This window comes from Acomys minous (assembly GCF_964271855.1).
Source record: "Acomys minous genome assembly, chromosome: 13".
NCBI lineage: Eukaryota > Metazoa > Chordata > Mammalia > Rodentia > Muridae > Acomys > Acomys minous.
This window is the reverse complement of record NC_140495.1, coordinates 44,601,525-44,625,658: the sequence shown is the minus strand read 5'-3', so window position 1 is coordinate 44,625,658 and position 24,134 is coordinate 44,601,525. Positions and strand designations below refer to the sequence as shown.

General features: G+C 39.7%; 1 protein-coding gene across 1 annotated transcript in view; it reads left to right on the top strand.

Annotated features, from left to right (window-relative positions):
- The window catches only part of BMP5 (bone morphogenetic protein 5), a 123,656-nt gene that overhangs the window by 59,686 nt on the left and 39,836 nt on the right, over positions 1-24,134 (top strand). Inside the window, exon 3 of the mRNA XM_084752394.1 lies at positions 8,721-8,869. Within this exon, the coding sequence (XP_084608520.1) occupies positions 8,721-8,869 (149 nt within the window). The remainder of the gene's footprint in view (positions 1-8,720; positions 8,870-24,134) is intronic.

Below are 24,134 nucleotides of genomic sequence, written 5' to 3'. Positions count from 1 at the left end.
CTTTAGTTCAGTGCATTTACTAGTGCGTAAGCATTATCTCATTTGGGGCCTCACTGTCCCTTAAGTACCGCCTTCATGTGTGTGTGTGTGTGTGTGTGTGTGTGTGTGTGTGTGGATCCTTGCTATAACTTAGACTGATGTTTGGACATGTTTTACATTTGAAACCCCAGCTGATCTATTAATCAGACAGTCTGCGAATCCTCTGTCAGTGTTGCACAGTCACAGTGGAAAGTGGGCAGAGCCATTATGCCATCTGCGTTCGCACTTGTTTCTCCTATATAAATTACAACCCTTTTCATTACATATTTTATTCCTACCATCTCTTACATCCCCAATTCGTGCTTATACACATTTAAATGTGTGCAATTTAATTCTGAGTATGTATCCAAGTCTTTATTTTTCCTGCTAAGGAGGTAACACATTTTCCTATCATTTCATTTATTTTAATCGCTTTATGTAAAACCAACAACTCCAAATTCCATATAGAGTGCATTTGCTCTTCATCCACACCTCATGTATTGACATTATTGAGAAGTGAGGTTTCCACACTATTAAACTTTCCAGATCGTGCAGCTGAGCGCCACACGCACGCTTTTGTTGAGCAAGCACAGGGGACCTCAGGCAGAGTAAATAAGATCTCACAAGCTCATAGCCTGGGGGACATGGGATGTAGAGAGCCCGCCTCACACAGACTTTAATAACCGTAATACAATGTGCTATGATGTAAGTCTGCATTAAGTGATGTGGAAATGTGAACGGAGGGAAATGAGTTCTTCACGTGGGTGGGTGAGAGGTCTCAGGGGAGGGCTGCAGGGGCTTACCTTTCAGGGTGGAGAGGAACTTCCTATAAGTGGAGGAAGGGGTGAATTTTTAACTTATTATATTATACATTAAAATGTTAAAATGTCCACATATCTCATTAATTAAAAAATATTATACAAACAAAGTGATCAACACCAACATAAGTAAGCGATGGTGCATAGACACTGTGTGCCTCGTGCTGTACTGAAGTGCTACATTTGAATTAAAAATTACAGACCCACATACCTACACACACACATACACAAACATACACACACACACACACAGAGAGAGAGAGAGAGAGAGAGAGAGAGAGAGAGAGAGAGAGAGAGAGAGAGAGAGAGAGAGAGAGAGAGAGAATGAGCTTTTTAGGAGTCAACGTTTTCTAAAGCTCTGCTATGGCCATGCATTTTTGTACTCTGCTGTAAACACATTTTAGGCTAATCTTCCTGGTGTCATTAGTGGCTTCCGCTCCTTGCTGTGTTTAGTTCAGCTGTCATCATTTCAGTTCACAGTCAACCTCCCATTTACACCACCTCTCTCCCCCATTCCTGCTCCCTTAAGAGTTGGGATTCTTCTGACATTTCCCCCCAAATAAATGTATGTCGGCAGTCTCTCCACTGGAAGATTTCCGGGCCTCGTGAGAAGAGCAGAACAGAGAAGGGCGCTCCCAGGAGGCTAAGTCGACTTTGCCAGCGTAGGACAGAGCTCAAAGCACAGCTCACATCGCTCTCTCAGTAGACAGGGATCAAGCTGTATTATGTCAGCGGTTCTCATCCCGGGCTACGGGGCTCCCTAGGGAACATTTGTCAACGTCGGAGGGTAGTAGTTTTGGTTGTCGAGTTGATGGGGATGCTGTGGGATCTGCGTGTGTACCACCGGCCTCGCGTGTGTGACTATGCTGAGTTTGCAGAGTGGATGCTGCTACACCTAAAAAGCCAGGGCATCTCCGTCAGCCAACAAAGAACGGACTGATGCCAAGTGCTCCTATTTCCCAGGTTAGGAAACTCTGCTGCATTAGAAGAGTTAAGCTATAAACCCGAACGTGGGAGTGATTTATTTCAGAAAACAGCAAGTCTGTTGGATGGTCCTTGAGTATGTCTCAGGTGGACCATAAGACACACCACATTTTCATGAGAAATCACTTTGGGCACAGTGTTCATTTACTGGTCTTTGGGAAATGATTGGCCTGTCTGTGAAGTAATTTTATTTCCTTTTTTCACTCATTGAATTGGAAGAACTTTTATGTGCTTACTGGATGTCACATAAACATGAAGATTCTTTTGCAGGGTAAGAGAGAGTACACTGACACTTGAAAATTTACCAAATATTAAAAATTTGTTGATAACTTAAAACTCTCCTAAAAGCAAAATTATCGAATTTCTTAATAGAAATCTAACTTCAAAAATTACTTCAAGAGTGATTTCCATTAATTTCAGTTAATATTATTCTTTTACCTTTTTCTTTTCTTTTCTTTTTTTTAAAAGACAGGGTCTATGTGGCCTAGGCTGTTCTTGAACTTGCTTTGTAGATGAGGCTGGCCTCAAACTCACAGAGATCTTCCTGAGTGCCGGGATTAAACGTGTGTTCTACCATGCCTGGCTGTCTCACAATTTAAAAAAAGTGATTTATTTTGATTTTATCTTTTAAAAAATTTGTTCAATTTACATCCCGATTGTAGCCCCCTTCTTTGTTGCCTTCTGATCCCATCCTCCCTCCTTCATCCCCCCTCACTTGTCCTCAAAAAGGGGGAGCCCTCCTCCCCTATCATCTGACTTAAGCCTATCAAGTTTCATCTGGACTGCCTGTCTCCTCTTCCTCTGTGGCCTGGTAAGGGAAGTGATGCATGAGTTGGCACTAGAGTCCATGTCAGAAGTAGCCCCTACTCCCCATATTGTGGGACCCACAAGGACACTATGCTGCCTATCTACTACATCTGAGCAGAGGGTCTAGGTCCTCATCATGCATGGTCCGTGGTTGCTGCATCAATCTCTGCAGCTTCCCCATCCTCCACCCAGATTTGTTGGTTCTCTTGGTCTCCTTGTGGAGCTCCTGACCCCTCCAGGTCCTTCTATCACCCAAACTCTTCCATCAGACTCCCTGTGCTCCACCCCAGAGTTTGGCTGTGAGTCTCAGCATCTGCTTTGATGCCCTGCTGAGTGGAGTCTTTCAGAGGACATCTACGGTAGGCTCCCTTCCTGTTCCTTCTCTTTAATCATTTCTGGTTTTCCTTCTGACTGAGAATTAAGCACTCTCCCTAGGGTCCTCCTTGTTATTTAGCTTCTTTAAGTCTGTGTATTGCAGTGTGGTTATCCTACATTATGTGGCTAGTATCTGCTTATTAGTGAGTATATACCACGCGTGTCTTTCTGGGCCTGGGTTACCTCACTCAGGATGGTCATTTCAAGTTCCACCCATTTGCCTGCAAATTTCAAGATTTCCTAGTTTTTAATAGCTGAGTAGTATTTTATTGTGTAAAAGCACCACAGCTTCTTTATCTATTCTCCGGTTGAGGGACGTCTAGATTGTTTCCAGAGTCCTTATTTTTATTATGAATAAGGCTGCTATGAACATAGTTGAGCAAATGTCCTTGTATGGTGGAGCATCTTTCAGGTATGTGCCTGGGCGTGGTGTAGCTGGGTCTTGTGTCTCACAATTTTTTTTTTATCTAAACATTTGAAAAATAATAGAATCAGATGTTTTGGAACAATGGCAGAATTTTTAAAGTCTGTGTGTTTTTTTTTGTATGAAATAGTAAGGACCATCTGAAGGCATATCAATCGGTAAACAATCCAAACTTTAATTTGTCCATTTTTATGAGATTATATGATTTTCCCCTTCTCTTTCCTCCCTCCAATCAATCTCATATATTCCTCCTGCTGTTTTTCAAATTCATGACATTGTCACTGTTGTTACATGCATATATGTATGCATAGCATATGTATGTATATATGTATGCATGCATGTATTATGTGTGTATGTGTTTCTAAATATAATTTACTCAATCTGTCTAAAGTTACTTGTATGTATGCATTCAGGCCTGAGTATTTGGTATTGGATAACCAACTGTTGAGTTCTTCCTGAGAAAAACTGTTTCTCCCACTGTCCGCATCTCTTAGCTGCCTGTTCACTGTGCAGAGTTGAGGCCTCGAGGGCTTTGCCCCATCCTCTTTGGCATGCCCGTTGGTGTCATTCTTGTTAGCTCACGTTTAGGCCATCACACTGGTGAGACTCTGTGGGTGTAGCTTCCGGCATCACCGGAAGACACCATCTCACCACAAACTCTGCGTTCCTCTGGCTCTTACAGTCCCTCTAGGCTCACTTCTTCCGTACTCCCTGGGTCTTAGGTATGGGAGTGTTTTGTAGCTGTGTCCTTTGGGACTGAGCAAACTTTTAACTTTAAGACAAAATCAGAAACATACTTTATTATCGTGACATACTTAGTAAATGAGCTCAATGCTAGATTAATTCCTTAATACTGTGATGGTGATATTTATGTGAAAAGATATATGATGTTTTTTGTTTTGTTTTGTTTAGTAGCTCATTATGTCACCAATCATGAGTTCCTGGCCTGATTTCCTTCCATTATGGACTATGGTATGGGCCTGTATGTGAATTATGATTTTCCTAGACGATATGCTACTCAAAGGAAAAAAGTCATGAAAGAAGATGAAATAGTTTTAATTCTAGAAAGCCTGAGAGATGTGGGGATGTCACTGTAATTGTAGAGATGAGGTAAAATGGCAAATGTCCTGTCAGTTTCTCCAAGCTTTTCTTGGCCACACTCTGTTTTACTATAAAATGTCCCTTATAGGATCATGCGTTTGAATATTTGCCCTCCTGCTGGTAGGGTTGTTTTGCTAGGACAGACTTTGTTCTCTAAGTTTCTTTTGGTCACAGTGTTTTATCATTGCAAGGGAAAACTCTAACTAAGACACAGAGGCCCCAAAATTCTTACACCCCTGCTTAGGAAAATATCAATGTGAACTGTGTGTCAATTGTATTGACAAGTAAGCAAGAAAATATATTCCCCACAAGTCAGTCCTACAGTATCTTTCATATAACAATGCAGCAAAAATATAAATGGAGATGCTGTTTGTTGCAAGGGTAAAAGAATACACAAATAAAATCTGTGTAAATGTAACTGTAACTATTAGTTTATTATCAAAAGTAAGCATATTAGCTTACCCCATCTCTTGTTAAGTAATTTGATTCGTAAAGAAGTTTTGTATTTGAACTCCAAGCATAGTTCTATGGAGAGACAACAGTGCATGCTGGATTTAGAGACAACAGTGCATGCTGTGTTTAAAGGCTATATTGTCCTTTCAAGTTTGTCTTCTGTTAATGTGGTAGATGCTTTGTCTTCTGAATATGTGTTTAAGTGCACCCTACGGACAACATTATGTAGTTATTTAGTGGAAAACCTCTCCTACTTGATTCTGTTGTCACTTAGTTTTCCAAATTACATACTGTTTCTTCTTTCCAATATTTTCACTTTCTCATTCACTCCTCAACCAGTTGCAATCAGGTTTCTAAAACTCCATTTATTTTTTCTATCATTTTTTGACAGACTCATTGTCCAAGGATCTCATAGACATGCTTTCTTTCTTCCTGTTTTTCTCAGTATTTTGTATGAGTGAACTCTCTGTTTCACATGTGAAATCTTCCAAGTAAGTTAGTGTATTGGTTTCCTGAAGTTGCTATAGCAAACTACTGAAAGTGTCAGTACCTTAAAACTACAAGAATTTATTCTCTTTCAGTCAAATTACTGGCACAGTGGCAGAGCTCTTGACTAGCATGCATGAGGTCCTAAGTTCAGTCTCCAGTACAGGAAGACATGTCAAATGATAACCGGGAGGTAGGGTAACAGGTTTATTTTATACTGCCCAGAGGAAATGATTAGGCTTTTCTACTATTCATGGTGATAAACATTCTTGGTAGAGAAGTTTTATACTTTGAAGGAGTTCACACCTAGTTTTGTATAGACGGTTTATTTTAAGTTATGATCATGAATAGAATTGCACTAGTGAATTCACAGGACGGCTGCCATCGTGTTCACAGATAATAAGCTCAATTATCCTAAAGTAAATTCCATTGTGTGAAGCTAATGTGGAGGCTTTTGTATAAGAAGTGAGAGGAGAGACAAAAAACAAAACAAAACAAAACAAAAAACCGACCAGAATAAGATAGTTTTGGTCAAGAATACGGAAGCACGTTGATACCAATGAAACCAGCTGAATATCTATAACTCTTCAGAGGTGAGATAGAATATATGGATTTTTGGAACCAAACTTCTTTGTAGATTTGTCTTCCAGTGCATTGCAATTTTATCAGAAATGCAGACATTTAGGGTATGCACAAGTCTTGTTGTATGACCTCCCCCAAACTGTAAAATCCACTAAATCTATAGTTATTAGAGATAACGGGCATGTTAGAAAGGTTTGTAACTTGACCTGGTTTTTTTTTTTTTATAAAATGGTGATGCATTACAGTTTTAAAATAGAAATATTGCTTCAATGGTTACTTCGATAGTAGGTTAATTTAACCTACCAAAATCCCCCCTTTAAGGTCTCCGAGGAGACATTTCTTTTGGTAGAGTGTGAGGGCATATTGTGCTTTGTTTAAAGATTCAGATGCTGATTTCTGTGCCTCCCCACGCCATATCTGGTGGCAATCCTGGTTCTGAGACGCTCTCCTATAAACATTGCTTCTCAGTTGTCCCCTGATATGTCAATAAAGCAGCTTAACAGCCAATCACCGAACAGAGGAAAAATAGGGTTGGACTTCCTGCCAGCCAGGGGAGGAGACTGGAGAGAGAGGAAGTAGGAATTCCGCCCCGGCCAGAAGTCTCAGAGGCAGCGTTTGAATCTTTAGACACTGCACAATAACGGTATGCCTACAAGAGTGTTTACCACATAAGCTTAAAGATCTGCACATCCATGTTAAAAATAAAAGCAAAAAGCTGGGACTGGGATGCATAGCTGCAGTCTCAGTGCTGAGGGGGCAAAGCCAGGGCCATCCCCGGATCACCCTGGTTGGGTCTCTTAGAATTGGCGATCTTTAGGCTCAGTAGTAGACTCCATCTCAGAAAATAAAGTGGAGAGTGACTCAGGGAAGTATGTGATGATAAGCTTTGGTTTCCAAAATGCATGCACACGCACATACATGGACATGTGTATATACATGTGTGCGCCCCACATACATACACTACACACACAAAGCTACCTCTTTTTAATCTATTGTTTTTTAAGAGCTTCGATGGATTGGCTTTGAAGAAACGATTGGGACACTATATCATATTTCAAAGGATAGCCATCGTGAAAGCTATGTAGCCCTTGAGTCTGCCAAGACACAGTGTCTCCTGCTTGAGAAGTGAGCAGTGAAGTTGGTTAAAAAGATTAGTACTTCAGATTATTATCAAATAGCTCAAAACTAAGGACACGCCTAATTGTCTCAGATTTTACTTATTCTATATATCTGATATCCTTCCCAAGGTAGGAAAGGAAAAAGATTTGGATGACATTGTTGAAAACTCAAGTGGTACTGTGTGAGCCTTCCCTGAGTTGCACTTCCTGCTTATTATAAGCCTGTGACGTGTCATACTACGTCCTGCATCGAACCTCAAAGTGTCTGCAGCTTTTCTCTGCTAAGTACTTTGAATGTTTATAGCAAAATACTTGGTAATTAGATGATTTGATTGTCATACTCACTTATTTTCATTTCTGTTTATTGAGTGAATCGTATAGACCAATAAAATCGAAGAAATGAGCAGGCAATGCATAAAATATTGACAGGGTTTCACTTTCATTTTTGTTAAAAATTCCTTAATATTTTATTTTTAAAAAATTAATTTCTATGTATCAATTATTCATTCTTCCTGTTTTTGAGATACCTACGAATTGATACTATGCAGTACAAATATGGTACAGCTGTACTTTTGTTTTTACATAAGATGCTCTTTAAAAGACTCAGAACAGTAGAAAAGTTCATTTTAAAAATGATACTAGTGGATTTTTTGTTGTTGTTCTTTAGTTTTAACTTTATGTTGGCAGAATTTCGGTGTTTTACAGCTGATCAATCTGATCCCCAATTCAATGAAAAATGACCCCTTAAATATGAAATGCCAAGACCAAGCAACATTTAGCTCAAAATCTGATGCTAGCAGGAAGACCGCATGAAACCATCCTCTACAATTTGACAAACATATGCTCATAAACTTAACAGCACAATTAAGATTGAGGTATATTCACAAATGTCAATATCGCTACATTGCTCAGGCTGTTCTGGTGCACAGGCATTCCATGGTTGTTCCAAGGGGGTTGTACACTCAACCCAGGAGAAGGAAAAGTGTGCCACTATGGGCTGTGTCTCTCCACTCGGGAGAGCTACCTCTTCATGGATGGTGCACTTCCTGATTCCTTCTCGACGTCACCACCCATAAACTATTATATTAACAATGTAAAGTATGAAACAATTATCCCTAAAACAGATGCTGTCACACCCCCTGCCTGTGCTCCTCCGAGAGTCTGCATTCATCCAAATTGGAGCAGCTACTCTCGTTTCTGTCTCAATCCATTTTAATTCTTTTTCTTTTTTTGTTAAAGGGTATAAACTTAACAGAGGATGGTTGAAGGAAACCCTGATGACCAGGGACCAAATTAAGACCATTAAGTTAGCATGATATGACAATGAGAAACAGAAAAACAGAAATTGCTTTCAGTGAGTCTTAATAGGCCCCAGGCTTGGGTTGGGAGGTGAGCTCTAAGTGTCTCACTGTTCATCGCTGTAGTCAGCCGTTTCCTTGTTCTTGGATTAACTCCTGTTACTTTCAAAGTGCTTTTAAAATGTTTTCTCTTTCATATGAGAAATTACGGTCTTCATTCAACTCTTCAACTTATTCTTCATTCCTTCCTCCTCAGGGATGCGGATCTTTTCCTGCTGGACACAAGGAAGGCGCAAGCTGTAGATGTGGGTTGGCTTGTCTTTGACATCACTGTGACCAGCAACCATTGGGTGGTTAATCCACAGAACAATTTGGGCTTACAGCTCTGTGCAGAGACGGGGGATGGTAAGTCCTGACCTGAAAGTTTCTAGTGGGGCTTTGCTTCGATGCCTGGCTCTTTGTGTTATTTAATAAAAGCTTTATTACTTATGCACAAGGCAACAACTTACTTAGGATAATGCAAAACATCGATAAATCAATTCACAGAGTCATATTTACACGAATTGACTGGGCTTGGGTCGGGGTGGGAAGCATGGGTACCACTTCTGTTCTCAGGAGGCTTTTCAGCCTGGTGTTAAGTCCCTTGTGGAAACTAGCAACACTACTGTAATGTAACAAGATGAAAAAAAAAATGCCAGGGACCTATGGCTTGGTTGTGGTTGTGGGGACACACACACACACACATTTTTATCTGAGCATATGACTAAAAAAAGTATATTGAACATGGCAGGGAAACAAAAGAACTGGCAATAAGTAATACAAGGAAGGAGAGAGGGTACTGATGGGGCGAGGGTCATGAGAAAAATCGCACAAAGCATCATCAGGGATTTGTTAACATGCTGTGCTATTTGGTCAAAGATAATTGCTCTAATATCAGCTGTGGAAGGGGTCATTTTGGGACAAAATTCTAATTCTTCTGCACACAGGTATTCACCGAGGACCTACTAAGTGCTGTGTGCTTTGATGCCAGAGACACAAGGGCAGTAAGCAAATGCAGAAATGGCTTCCAGAAGTTTACCATGAGTGAGGCTCAAAGTGATGATCACATGGTGATGTGACTGAGCTTGCTATGGTCGGGGAAGAATAGAGTGAGTGGAACTGAGCTATACTCCAGAAGACAAGGAAGGCACGATTAGTGGTAGAAGTTGTAGGGTCAGACATTTCAGACCAATGGAACAGTAGCTCTGCGGACTAAAGAGAAAGAACGTTGGCACAGTCAGATCAGGGCAGAGAAGCGTAAGCCATTTTTTTTCATCAGAGCCTTGTCAGCCCTTGATCACACAGAGTCCAAACACTGTGATTCAAACCTGTACTTTTAGGTTGCTCAAAATTACATTTGCCATGATAGGAGTGCAGACCATAATGATTCAACAGTATGTAAGTTTGTTTTGTAATTTTTTAAATAGTTCAAAATGCCCTATGTGGGTATCCGTTATCTCATGCCCTACATCCTTCTAGTGTTGTGCCTGGGTTCACAGAGCAGGGTGGTTCAAGTGCTTATTGGTCAGAAGTGTCACTGCCCTTATTTTTCCCCAGAATCAGGGACGGGACACGGCACCTGGGATGTGATTCATTTAGTTCTCCTCGGTGTATTATACCGTTGCCGTCATAGATTCCACACTTCAACCCAGTTAGGGTCTGTCAGGCATCACTGTCAAGGGAAGTAAGAGCTGAGGGCACTAAGATTTCCTGGTGTTCCTGTTTCACCTGTAACCAGGTGTACAGCCTGTCTGCGACATCATAAGCAATGCTGTGGCTCTAAGGGTCGTATTTACGGCATGGGGTTGACAGTCACAAATTAAACACATCACAAGGTTAACCAAGTGAATGTTTCATGTGCCCCACATCCTGATCTTAAAAAAAAAAGTTCTCATTGAAAGTGTTATTGGGTAAAGTCTTGGACTCTTCTGCCCTTAAGTAAAAGCTTTTCCACAGATCTTCGTTTGTAATGCTGAATTTGAAAACTTGGTAAGCAACTCAATTATGTTGCATTGTAGAATGTTTTCTATTTATGGGTTTGAAGTTGTTGAACATCATCCCATTTAAACGATATAAATGTAAACTAGGGGAAACATATTTAAATGAGTTTCCAATAATCCTCATAATTAATCTTAGACTACTGTACACTTATGGTCAGAAATGGGACTTGGAAATCAGCGTTGTGGAGGTGGAGCTGATTGTTTCTTCCTTGGTATGTGGCCCAAAGGAGGAAAATTGAATTAGTGGTGTGTACTTATCCCAGTGTTCTCCCAGGGGAAACGCCTGAAATGTCTAACTAAACAAATCAAGAAATCCATGAAACACGATCAGCCTGTGTGCTCCCCTCTGTTTCCACCCTCCTCTTCCTGCGCACTCATTCTCTGACATTTTGCTCTTCTTCCGTCCTCCAGGTCCCCTGATATTTATTGCTTTTCTATTTCTTTCACTTTGCAATTTAATTTCTCTTTTACTGACGATTTCTTTTCTCCCCAAGAACTTTACATATTGAGTTTCTAATTGGCCTCAATTTATTTCTCTTCTATCTCATGAGTAATTCTGCCTTTTAAAACTATTATACTATTTATCATTTTTGAGCCTAAAATAAATTAGCACTAAATTCTTTTTCAAATGCTTCAAATTTTTAGAATTTAGTTTAGGTTCGGATTCCACCTTTTTGTGCTTTCTTTGTCTCTATAGTAGTCAAACGTGGAGAATATTAACATAGTCAAGTGTGAGGAATATTAGCATAGTCAAATGTGCCAGGCTCTCCGGCCTTTTGTGCACAAATAATCTTTAAAACAAAAAATTTAAGTTAATAAAAACAAGAAAGGGACAAAAGACATCCAGTAACCCCTGCCCACTCAAATCTACACTCAGGGTCTTAAAATGAGGATAAGGATTAAATAAGAGGCAAGAAATATATTTGACAAGGCAGGACCACTAGACGTGGTCACCTGCCAGCACTGTTTCGGTGCCAAATTCCTTCTTTGATATTCCTTTCCACTTCAAGGTAGTCTGACAGGTTCCTTCTCTGGCTTTAGCCCTTTCTTCTTTCAGTAAGAGATTTGTTTTTGTCTTTTTGAAATTCTCATTTCTTTGGGTCCACTCCTTTAATGGTACGCCAGCCAAAGAGGGGAGCAAAGATCTCTCTAGATTTAGATCATATATTAATTCCCCTCATACAGACTAGATATGTTTTACCAGCTTTGAGGTGAACTTTGCCTGTGTTGCTTGGCGACAGACAACAGTCTGCATCTCCAGTTTTGTGGGATCTGATGCTCTCTTCCGGTCCTCATGTGCACTTTTTTCATATGGTGCATGGACCTACATGCAAGCAAACCACTCATATACACAAAAAATAAAAATAAGCAAGTCTTTAAAATAAATATGCCTCTGTTCTTAAGCAAATATTCTACACAGAATATAAGTATGTCAGGACATATTCAGTTAAGAAGCATTTTGTACAAGCCCTCAGAGATCCATCTTGTTTGACTCAGGGTCTCACAAAGAAGTTTAGGTTGCTTTCAAACATGCGATCCTGCTTCAACTTTCCAATGCTGAAATTGCAGGTAGGCACTACCATGCCTGATAAGACTTCATTTCAGTTCTAATAACTTCCTTCCTTGTCTCTGATCAATAGTCACAAAGGCTTATCTATCTGGTAGCTCCTTTTCTATGGTCCCATACCCTTTATCAGAAGTGGGACAGGCTGAGCACCCTTCTGATACTTTAGTTTTATTGAATGCAGCCACATAACACATGGCATTATTTTCTTATAAACAGAGACAACCAGATGTTTCAGCTCTTTGCAGTTTCACTCATTCCCTATGATACTGTGTGTTCTTAAATAAGTTTTATTTGTTCTTTCCGGTAAAGAAAAAAAAATGACAAATAGGACATTATTTCAAACAGAGCCAGCAGACCATCTTTTACTTGCAATATTGGATTGTGAAGGTACTTTTAAAGTAAAACCCTTTGTTTTGTTGAGACATGCCCTTATGTATCCCAGGCTGCCCTCAAGTATGTGAGGTGGCCACGGAGATGGTCATCATCTTATCCTCCTGCTGCACTTCCGGGATGCTGGGATTACAGAAATGTGCCACTGTCCCAGGCTTGTGCATACTCAACAGTCACTCTGTCATTGGCTTACACTACACACCAAGCTTTGGGGGAGAGAGAGTTTGGGAGTGTGAGGAAAGGCAGTGGAAACTGGAGGGGTAGTTTATTCCTGCGTGAGGAAAGAGCGTTAGTAAATGAACAGAACGGCAATGGCGTGATCCTCTCAGGGGAAAGGTGATCACCTAGAACTGGGTAGAACAACTTTCATTCATAAAAATGGCTGTAGGTGCTATTAAGGAAGTGAGCACTAGCCGGGCATCCCAGCACTCATGAGGCAGAGGCAGGAGGATCTCTGTGAGTTTGAGGCCAGCCTGGTCTACAGAGCGAGTCCGGGACAGCCAAGGCTACATGGAGAAACCCTGTCTCAGAAAAAGAAAGAAAGAAAGAAGGAAAGAGAGAGGACAGAAGGGGGTGAACAGTGGAAGGACACAGACTCTAAGTTAAGTACCGTACGCTCTGGCAACTAAGTCAGAGGAAACTATAGTTGTTGCTCTAATCAACCGTAGGGACAATCTGAGATTGTGGGTTTGAGTGACTATCAGCTTCATGGGTCAGGAATTGTGTATCTCTCATTTACAGTTGTATCTACTATGCCTGGCCCAATGCAGGACAGTACATTAAAAATAAAAACTGTCTTGAGGGATGGTGAGGTGGTTCAGTGGGTAATTCTCCTTATGTCAAACCTGATGACCTGACTTCAACCCCCATGGCAGCTACAGTAGAAGGAGTGAAGTCATGCCTGCAAGCTGTCCTCTTAGTGTCTGTGAATGTGCCATGGTAGGCATAGCCCTGCCCCATATATGTGTGTGTGTGTACACAAAAATAAATGAATAAAATGTAATAAATTACACTTTTTAAAAACTATCTTGAAAATTAAATAAAGCCTTTGTGTAGCCCACATGTCAACAAGAGCAAACCACAGCCCAGGGGTTAAATAGCTTCCATCACACAGTGAGGAGGAAGTCAGCGAGATATACTATTAAATTTTATTTATCCTTCCCTGTAAAGAAAAATGGAAAACATGTCTAAATATATTTTGGAAATCAAAATGCTATTGAAATGAGGAGCAGCACTGTGACTCAGAGAACCTGTGGAAAATATGTCTGTTTGTGAAATAATCTTCTGAAAAGTTTGACAGATGAACTGTCTTGAGAGTTTAAGGATATTTTGTTGATATTTTTTTTATACTTAACAGATGATTTTCTGAGCTCTACTTGTTTTTTTTTTTTTTTTTTTTTTTTTTTTACAAAACAAGGCAGACATTTCAAACATATCTCCTTTTTTATTCTTGAAAAATCCAGAGACTCCAGACAAGTTATTTTATGCATTGTACAAAATAATTTTTAAAGTTGTCAGCATTCTTTCATGATGGCAAATAGTCTCTATGGTAAAAAAAACAGGTGGTTTTAAAAAATAGCAGATAAGCTATTACTTAAGATATTCAGTCTTCTAAATACAATTCTCTGGTGTACTACGTATGCATGAACACTTCTAATACATATATGTAATTTTTACACACACATGTACATAGTTTATTAGATAGTAATTTAATCTCATTTTTAAGACTTGGATCTCCCTCCAACGCTCCAACATAGTAATTTTCCATTGTTTAGTACTTTATGTGTTTAAACCTTCCAAGAAAATTAATTCCTTCTTTTAAAAACACAAATTTATAGAATAATTTAAGGATGGAAAAACAAAGATAATATTTTGGGGTTCATTATAAAATTGGTTTCAAAGCCCTGTTTTTAGACATTTTATATTTGGCAATACTCAGGTTGAATTTTGCCAATGACTTTTTCTCTTTTATTTAAACCTGCTTGTGTGTCAAGGCAAATCCAACCCATGTGTTTCTGATTCATTTGTGTTCAAGTCATCAACATGTCGCTTAGTTAGTGTACTGTTTAATGTTCCCAAACAATATAAAGTTCTTTTTAAAAATAAGCCTATAAAGTCCATTTGTCTTGGAAGAAAGTCATGGTTTATTATCCATCATGTCAAGGTGAAACTTGGGGTTTACAGTAGGAGATTCACCAACACCTCTAAATTTTGCGTCTTAATCAAGACAAGACTCCTGGAGCATTAATCAAAATTAAATTCCATCGTGGTTGATTCATGTCAAAGACAGAAACTTAGTTACAGCTCACACAGAACGTAACTGTTCCGCTACTTCCTTCCCTTTCTCACTTGTCCTCTAGATGGTATGTTAATAGCAATGTTACTATATAAAACATTATCCCAACATTTAAAAGTCACACAGCATTTAAAGATTCAAAACACTTTCAAAGGTCGTTCTGTTTAAAATATACAGTCTCTCTAAAATGCCGAAGTCCCTCTAAAATTGCAAAGTCTCTTTGAAAAAACTCAAAATCTCTCAACTCTGGGCTCCTGTGAAAATAAAGTAAGAAGTTAAATACTTTACTTTTTCAAGAGGGAAGGACCAGGGTTCAGTCGCAAGTAAATAAAAGCAAACCCACGCTTTCAAGTGTAAATACTGTGTTGAGGTCGGGACCCACCCATAGTCCTCTGGGCCCTAAAGGGCTCCATTTCTCAGCTCTGTATTTTGCAGCACACGGACCTTGTCTGACAGGAGAAGGGTGGCCTCACTCCATGGCTGCTCCTGTCCTTGGCGGTCACCCCAGGGTACGGGCATCTCCAATACGTTTTAGTATTTGATGCGACTGGACTGCAGTTCGCAGAGAGCCGTTCTTGGAGGTCTCTTCACTGACCGTGCCACGTGGCGCCAATCTTCAACTTCTCCTGACCCTTTCAATCTTGTAGCCCTGTGCTCTTCGGACCACAGCTTCTGTGCGGTGAGCTGACCCCAAGAAGATTTGTCCTCAATTATGTTGGTCTTTTCTTAATCACAGATGATTCTCAGCCCCAGCTATCCAGTATCAAGATTTCCAGGAAAACGAAGGTTTCACTTTAGTGGTGAAACCTTTAGTTTTTTTTGAGACTTTTAAAAGATATTTAATTCAAAATATTATATAAATGGCCCTGCGAATCTTTAAGGGAACTTAAAGTCCCCTCTGAAACTTCACCAGCTAGTCCTCCGTCGGCTGCACTGCCTCTCAGAATTATCTAAGTTCCCACCACAGCTCATTAATCAACAGCCCTGAATGGCTTTTCAGGCCCCAAATTCCAAAGTCACTCCATAATCCTTCCCCAAGACAGACGGTCAGGTCTGTCACAGGAACACCACATTCCGGGTACCAGTTTCTATTGCTCTGATAAAACCCCAGGACCAAAGACAACTTTGTGGGGGGGTGGGTGGGGGAAGAAAAGGGTTTATTTCAGTTCACAGTTCCACAGGACAGTCCAGCACAGAGGGGAGGCCAGCGGAGGAGGGGTCAGAGCCCACGGAGGGGTGCTGCTCACTGACTTGCTCCTTGTAGCTTGCTCAGCCTGATGGATTTTTACACTCAAGCTCACCGGCCCAGGGCTTGACCCATCAGCAGTGAGCTAAGCCCTCCCACCGTCGGTCATCCAATAGGCTTGCCCACGTGCCGTTCTGGTGGGGGATTCTCTTTTCCCCAAGCGCCTCTAGCTTGTGTAAAGTTGAAAAAAAAAACCCACTAGCCAGCACAATAGATTAAAATATTAACTCTGGTAAAATATTTTCAGTTTTGGTCCTAACGACAGTGAAATGAAGTGTAGAGCCGCGTTAGATGGAAACAAGCGGGCGCACAGGATAAGAGCCCGTTGTTCTGCGTTGGGTGGAGATAACTTGATCATTGGAAAGGAGCTGTCGTTAAGGAGGTAGAAAAGATTATCTAAATGTGTCTTTAGGTAAACTCACAAGGAGATAGCCAGTTCCTAGAGGAAAGCTGGCACGCAGCTGTAGGTGGTGCTTTGCTTTGTCCGTTTTCTTGGTTTGTCTCTGAGAGGCTGAGGACAATCTGGTCTACATAGAAAGTTCCAGGCTCAGCCGGGGCTACATTTTCTCTTCATAAGATGAAGAGAATTCATGACGAAGAGGTTGGAAAAACATCAGAGGGTCTCCAGTAGTCAAGACAGCTACTACCAGGGGTTCTGTTTAGATGGTAGCCCAGGCTAGCTCATTTGTCTTCTTCCCAGATGTTATTTCTTTTTTCTCTTTATTGGCTCGCAAAAGTTTTCATTATTCTATTTTAATAGTAAAAATAATTCCTCCCCCCCACCTTTTCACCAAGATTGTTGTGAAAACTTAAAAAACAGTCTTTTGCTTTTCAGACAATGAAGTTGAAGAAAATATTTTAAAACTTTTATTTCCCAGGTTTTTTTTCTTCTCCAGTTCTCTATTCCTTACCTTTTGAATTTTATTTTTTAATGTATGGAATTTTACAACTATTATAATGATGCTAATAAGGGCTAGTATTTGCCATTTTTATAACCTTAAGGGATTTAAAATATTATATTTTCCTTACTATATGCAGGACATTTTAACTCAACAATAAATTACTTCTCTAATATTGCATTGTCCTACGTTTCTTAACATCTGTTAACATCAAAATTTCCAAAAATTTCATGATGACTTTTGGTATGGATCACATTTATAGTCAGAAACATATACGATGACATCTAATGTTTCATGTACCTTAAACCAATGTGCAAGTTATCAAATTTACATTCTAAAGTATAAGCGAGTCTGCAAACATTGATTCTTATGCACCATACATCTAAACTGAACATCCCGAATCTGGTTTTTTTTCCTCCCTCTTCTTAATTTGTTCTTTTGAAGTGGAACTGCCTGGTTAAGAAAAATCTATTGCATTTTCCTTAACATTCTTGGTACTGTCATTTAAGTTTCAGGCAAAGATATCCAACGTGTTGCCAAATTACTATTGATCTGCTTCAAGGGTCAGATGATCTGCGTAGCTGGCTAATATCAGCTGACAGTGCTAATAATTAGCAGAAGAAATTATAGATCAAGGATGATGTTTTCCTTTTTGGCCTCATTGTTTTGAATGCAGTATCTCACTATCCTTTATCTAAGTTCCAAATGTTGAATTATGTGCACTTAAAGATTTTTAGAAAACATTTTAAGATTTAACGGCATTTCTTTCTATTATCTGAATCTTATCTTAGAAAGCAATTAAGTCATTTTTTATGGGCCCTATAACCACCCCCTTTTGGTAAATTTATGGCAATGAAAATGACTGCTAGTTTCATATAAATAAAGAGTGAGTCTCTTAATCCCCAAACTGACATGAATCACGCATGCTGCTCACTGTTCCAGGTGGAAATGGAACGCACAGTGCCGTGCTTTGTTCTAGATGAACGTGCCCTCTGTGCAGTTAACATCGAGGGAAGTACAGCATGGGTTTTGAATGCACATACAAGAATAAATGAAGAGATTAGTTGAAGAAGGTTTATCTTTAAATACTTTAGGAAATAGAATGTGTGAAAAAAAAATGGACGTTTTCTCTGTAGTCCAGAAATTAATGTGTGAATTTTAGCGTCCAAACACAAGAAAAAAAATTCCTTAAAATGACAGCTAATAGCCATGGGAGTGTTCTGTAATGGAGTGAGCTATGTATTACTATAAGTATTTTCCATTTAATTGACCTTTAGTTGCAATGTAAGGTGATGTGCTGCAGAAGGCCGCTGCTCAGGAACTTTCTAAGATCATGTCAGACAACAACAAGCCCGCTGCAACCTGAGCACATGCTTACATTTCCAGCACCACACATGCCTAAGTGCTGTAGACAGAAAGAACGCAGCGCATGGCCAGCCATCACCTTATACAAGCCACGTCATGCCCACAACTCAAAACATTTTCTTGCATAAAATTGAGATGGAGACATTGGTGGGGACAAAGGAAGGAAGAAAGGTCAGACAGCTTTGTTTTCATGTGTAGAGGAGAAATACCAAGTGTACACAAGTAGCTATGTAAGAAACCACATAGACATTTTGTAATTGAAAATCTGTGATCGTGAACGCTTCCAGACAACCATTACCACGCCCACCAGCTTAATATTCCCTTTCTCCTTAGGATCCTCAGAAAGCTTTCCTTAACAAAGCAAAACACAAAATTCGGTCTAAGATGCTCCATATTTCTGAGTGGTTTCTGTTTCTACCATATTTTTATGTCATTCAAAAGGAATTAAAGAACAGCCTATCCCAATGTATTAATTTTTGACAATCACTTTTTGTATGAGTAAAGGCCTTAGGTATTTAAAAGGCAGTCAAAGAACACAAATGCATTGGTAATTTCAGTATTAATGTTTGTAAAAGAATTCATTGAGAAAAACCCATGTTCATGGTTAAAAATGACAAGATTCCTCACTCAAAACTAAATATAAATGAGATTCCCCCTGTGGTTTCAAGTCAGTATTTGTCAGCGTTTCAAAGCCAGGAGAGTTGTGTTCCAAGGGTTTTGTAAGTGGGGTAACATTTTAGAGTGCATCATGGAACACAGAGTTCTCGTTTTTGCTTCAATTGTCCTCTGTCCACTGCAAAAGAAAAGAGCAAAACCTCAGTATGCCTCTCACCTCTCATGACTAAAGTAAATAAACATGCAGATTAGTGTTAAATTTAGGTATTGTTCAACAAAATAATACAGTATGATTTTCATAAACTCTACATGTTTTATTCTTGAGCTCACTCTATCAAAATATGTCTTTTCCTTTACAAATCTATGTTTCCATACGTTCTCCTTCTGGGCAAAGCTTCTAATGGCATCAGTTGTTCTTCTCTGTTAATAGTCCACATCCTTGTAGTAAATAAGGATTTTACCTTCTAGGAGCATCTTTAACTCGTTTACAAATTACTGCGTTAATTTATTTCTTTAGTTTGTTTGTGTGGGAGGTGTCAGGGTAGCGTGAGTATGGAAGTCAGAGGACAACTTTCAGGAATCCGTTTTCTCATCCACTGTGTGGGCCCTCAGGTCTGTCAGCAAGGGCTGCTAGCCACTAAGCATCTTTCCAGCCTCTTAATTTCTCAAAAATAAATATTCAAATCATATTTTGGGGTGTTTGATGTGAATGAAAACTTAACATGAGCTAGGGGCTCACTAATGCAAGCACCATGCTGAGCTTTTGAAATCAGGTCTTTTAAAAAACCACTTTTGTTTTTTCACTCTGTAAGGAAGATACTTACTTCTAGGACAATAAGAATCTTGCCCATTTACTAAAACATTTTCAGAGCCAGGCCCTTTCATCTCTAGTCTTGTACTTTAGGGTGGTCTTGTATAAGGTCCAACCTGAAAAAATGTACATTTTATAATTTTCTAATGAAACAATGGCATTAAAATAACCATGACAGGAGAGTAATAAATTTTATGCGAGCTCTACAGGGAACTTCCTCCGGGTTTTTATACCTTTTCCCCTGAAGTTCAATTATGATTTGTCCCCGGCAAAGTGACAGCATTCCTGCCATGTTTTCTTTTTCAGAATTAAACTACTTCAATATTTCTTTCAGCTTCTTATAACATCATGATTTAATAAATTTATAAATTAGAAGAAAATATTTTTCTTCTGTCAGTCATTCACCCCAACATTAAATATAGCTAAATTTAACTTATTATGAATTTGATAATGAGCCCCTCTTTCTCTCATTTTCATGCCGTTGAATAATAATTTTTAATTGACTTATTTTCCTTTTTATTAAAAGATTTTTAAAAAGAGAGTTTCATGCATGTGTGGTATTTTTACATCATCCCACTCCTCCCTCTTCGTACGACAACTCCTCCTTCATCCCCTCCCAAATTATCCATTAATTATTACACACACACACACACACACACACACACACACACATGCACAACTTGCTGAATTAATTAGTGTTGCTTGTACACACATTTGTATAGGGCCGACTGCTTGGGATGTGGTAACTTACCAGGGCGCATACTTGAAGAAAACGAATTTTCTCTATCTCAGTAGCCATTGAATACCTGGACCTCATCTAGGAGTGTGGCCTTGTGAAGTCTCCCCTCTCTTTGCCGCCATGTTTTCTGGTGTTGTTGTTGTGTAGGTCGTTTGGTCAGCTGTATTGCTGAAGACACCACATCCTTCAGAAACAGCTTAGAGGGATGGAGCTGGAACCGACGTGGACACTTGCTTCCTGAGAATTAGGTCTCGGAATATCTAGTATCAGAAGTAAGGTTACGCAAGCTTCCAGGGCAGACAACCCAACAGCCCCATCCCCATCTAAAGCCTAGGAACCACAAAAGTGAGTGAGTGGACCGTCAAGATATCCACGATGGTGCAGTAGTGGCACTTTTGCCTCGGGGGTAACCAATGACAGTCTTTTTAGATTTAAGTCCTGTTCAATAAAAGAGAATTTATGGCCGGCATTGGACACCCAGACTAGTGCCAGCTGCTGGAGAAGAGACATTTTAGAAGAGAATTTACTACTACCATTCCCCTAAAACAGCACGACTTTGTGGTTTCTTTGTGGTCATCCCTTCCCGTGTGGCTCATTTATTACTGTGGAGGTTTATTCAGTGACCCATAGTTACCCATAGTACACGTTAAGGTTCACTTTTAGTTTGTAATCTGTGGATTTAAGAAAATCTTATGATGTCATCAATCTGCCACTGTATTGTCAAATAGACATCATGTTTGTTTGTTTGTTTGTTTGTTTCTTCTCTTTCCTTTCTGAGACAGTCTCACTATGTAGCCCTGGCTGTCCTGGAATTATGTAGACCAGGCTGGCCTTGAACTCGCCTCTGTCTCTGAGAGTGCTGAGATTAAAGGCATGTACCACCACACTTGGGATCTAGCTGCCATGTTTCTTAACCGCAGACAACTCCCAACTTGCAGGACATGTCAGTGTCCTAATATGCTTGTCAATATTTTTTTTTGAGACTTCTTATAATGGCCTGAACGTGCCATTCTACTGTTAGAGAGTATTTTACTCTGCCCCCAGAGGGTGTGGTTTGCCCATACATGTCTCATTCCTCAGCCTTGGACAGTCGTTGACTTTTAAATTTCACCGTAGTTTGCCTTCTCAGGCATGTAATACAATTAGAATTATGCAGTAAATAGTCTTTTTGGCCTAGCTTATTTTCCTGAAGGCCATGTATTTCAGCTTTCTCCATGTATTCTCATTGTCTGATATCTCATTTCTTTTTAGTCACTGACTATAATTCCTCATCAGATATACTTTAGCCTGTTTATCTATTCATTTAATGAAATACATTATGGTTGCTTTCAACTTCAACTTGGCACATCTAATAAGGCGCCCATAAGTAGTTTTTACGGAGACATAGCTTTTAAACTCCACGCTAAAGTTTGTGGCATCATGTAAAAGCATGTTTAGTTTGAGATGGACTTGGTGGCACAGGCCTGTGATCACAGCCATCTAGGCTGCTGAGGAGCTAGGATGGTAAGTTCAAGGCTCTCCTGGGCTCTAAGGAAAGCTCAAGACTGGCTAGTATAACTTAGATACGCCTTGTCATAAAATAAACACAAATAATCGGCTGGGGATATAGCTTGGTGAGAGTGTGTGTGCATTAGCTGAGGGCTTATGTTCAGTTCCTATTAACTAAAAAAAAAAAGTGTTTTGTAGGGATTTACCAAACTTTCCCCAGAGTGGTTGTACATTTCTTCATTCCCACAAATATGGAGTAGAAAGTGTTCTTCTGACATTGGCTGTTCCCATAAAGTGTGCCTATCTTGATGGCACGGGATGTCAGCTCCTCTTCGTATGCCGCCTGAATGTCCTCTTTGGTGTAGTATCTGCGGAGACACTGCACTCACATTCTTTTTGAGACAGAGAGCCCAGTTGTACCTCATGGTGTTCTCCAACTTGTAATCCCTCTGCTTCGGCCTCCAGAGCGCTGGGCTGAAGGTATACGACTCCGCTCCTAGCTTAGATTCTTTCTTTGTTGAGATTTAAGAGTTCTTTATGCATTCCGGACAATAGTCCTCTAGCCAATGTTTCCTCCATGCTTGTGCGTTAGCTATCATTTAATCCCAATGAAATCTTGCTTATCAATTCTTTACTTTTATGGATCAAGTCTTTGGTAAATTCCACCTCACATTATTCTAAAGTATCACTAAATATGTGGCTTATCCAGGAAAAGCAAATTCACTCTGAAGGTAGTCCAACATACGGATTCTAAAATTCATTATCTCTTCACAAAGAGTCACTTTACTTTAGGAGTGTGGATGCTGGTTGGATGCCCACGCCCAAATGGATGACATACAGCCATGTGCAAGTGGTTATCACCAATTGAATTCAGTGGGTAAAATATAACAATTAATTACCAATAATCAGGTTTAAAGGGAGGGCATGGTGCTAGAAGGGGGTTGTGATGAGAGGATCTGAAGGGTGGGTGGAGGGCTCTGGAGAAGCGGGTAGATGTAGTCAAGATACCTTGTATACATGTATGGACATTTCAAAGAATAAATTATTTAAATATTATTTTAAGATATGACCATTCTTTGAGTGCCATTTTAACAATTTTTTAAAAAAGATGGGACTATTGTTTTGTGAGGAGTAGATATGGTCACGCTTGAAAAGAAACAGGTAAAACCCCTGGTTTCAACAATGAACAGCTGTTGCCCTTGTTTTAGTATTGGAAGTGCTAAGTTGGCTGAGCACAGGAAAATTGTCAGTGGAAGTTTGCATCTTTTTTTCTAAGAAAAGTGCTTGTTATCTCATTACTTTATACGTATAAGGAACTAAAGAAATAGCTTTTAAATAAATTCCTGTTTGTTTACTTACTTGCACTGGAGAAAGCACCTGCTATATATATAGTCCAGGATGGCCTCAAACTGAGAACAGCTCACCCTGAATGCTAGATTGCAGGTATGTACTGTTACACCTGGCCCGAAATGTCTCAAATCAGTATCTGGTGAGGGAGTTAAAGGTTGACACTTATTGTTACCTCATTTATTTTTCTTTCCCCAGTGGTAAAACGTTTTATTGATCCATTTTCATGGTAGTAGAAGCAGCTTATGACCATTCATAGAATGTAAACTTAAGGTCAAATCAGGGCCAGTCTTTAATGAACTATGCTTTTCTCTATGATAAAGAGTTTTGAATAAGTGAGTACAAAGGAATGCTTTCTTTAGACACTCACAACTCTACCATCGTTGCTCTGAGTGCATTTCTGAGACCATTGTCACCACGTAACCCAACACCAAGTATTAAGTAAATCTCATGGCTGATACATGTGAAAATAAGTTTCCATTTTCAGAGCGTTTCCGTATGGATAGCCACAGCTCGCAGAGGTTTTAAAAGCGTTTGATAGATTCCTGCCAGCCTGTGGTTTACCATAGCTTTATTTACATCTCCTATCCTTTTGACCGAAAGAATTTTCTCAGTGTAATACTTTGCTAGTATGAAAAGTCACATAACTGGAAAGAAGACTAAAAATAATTCATTCTTCTTACGGTTTTGTGAGAAGACTGTTTCTGCTTTCTTAAAATAAATGAGGGCTATAAGACAAAATGCTAGCCGGTCTTTCTGGGGTATGTGACGAATGATGTCTGCAAAGCTCATAGGGCCCCAGGGGGAAAGGGGCTATATAAAGACAAGAGCTATTAAAAGCCAAGAGCTTTTGTGAAGATAAGCTGCA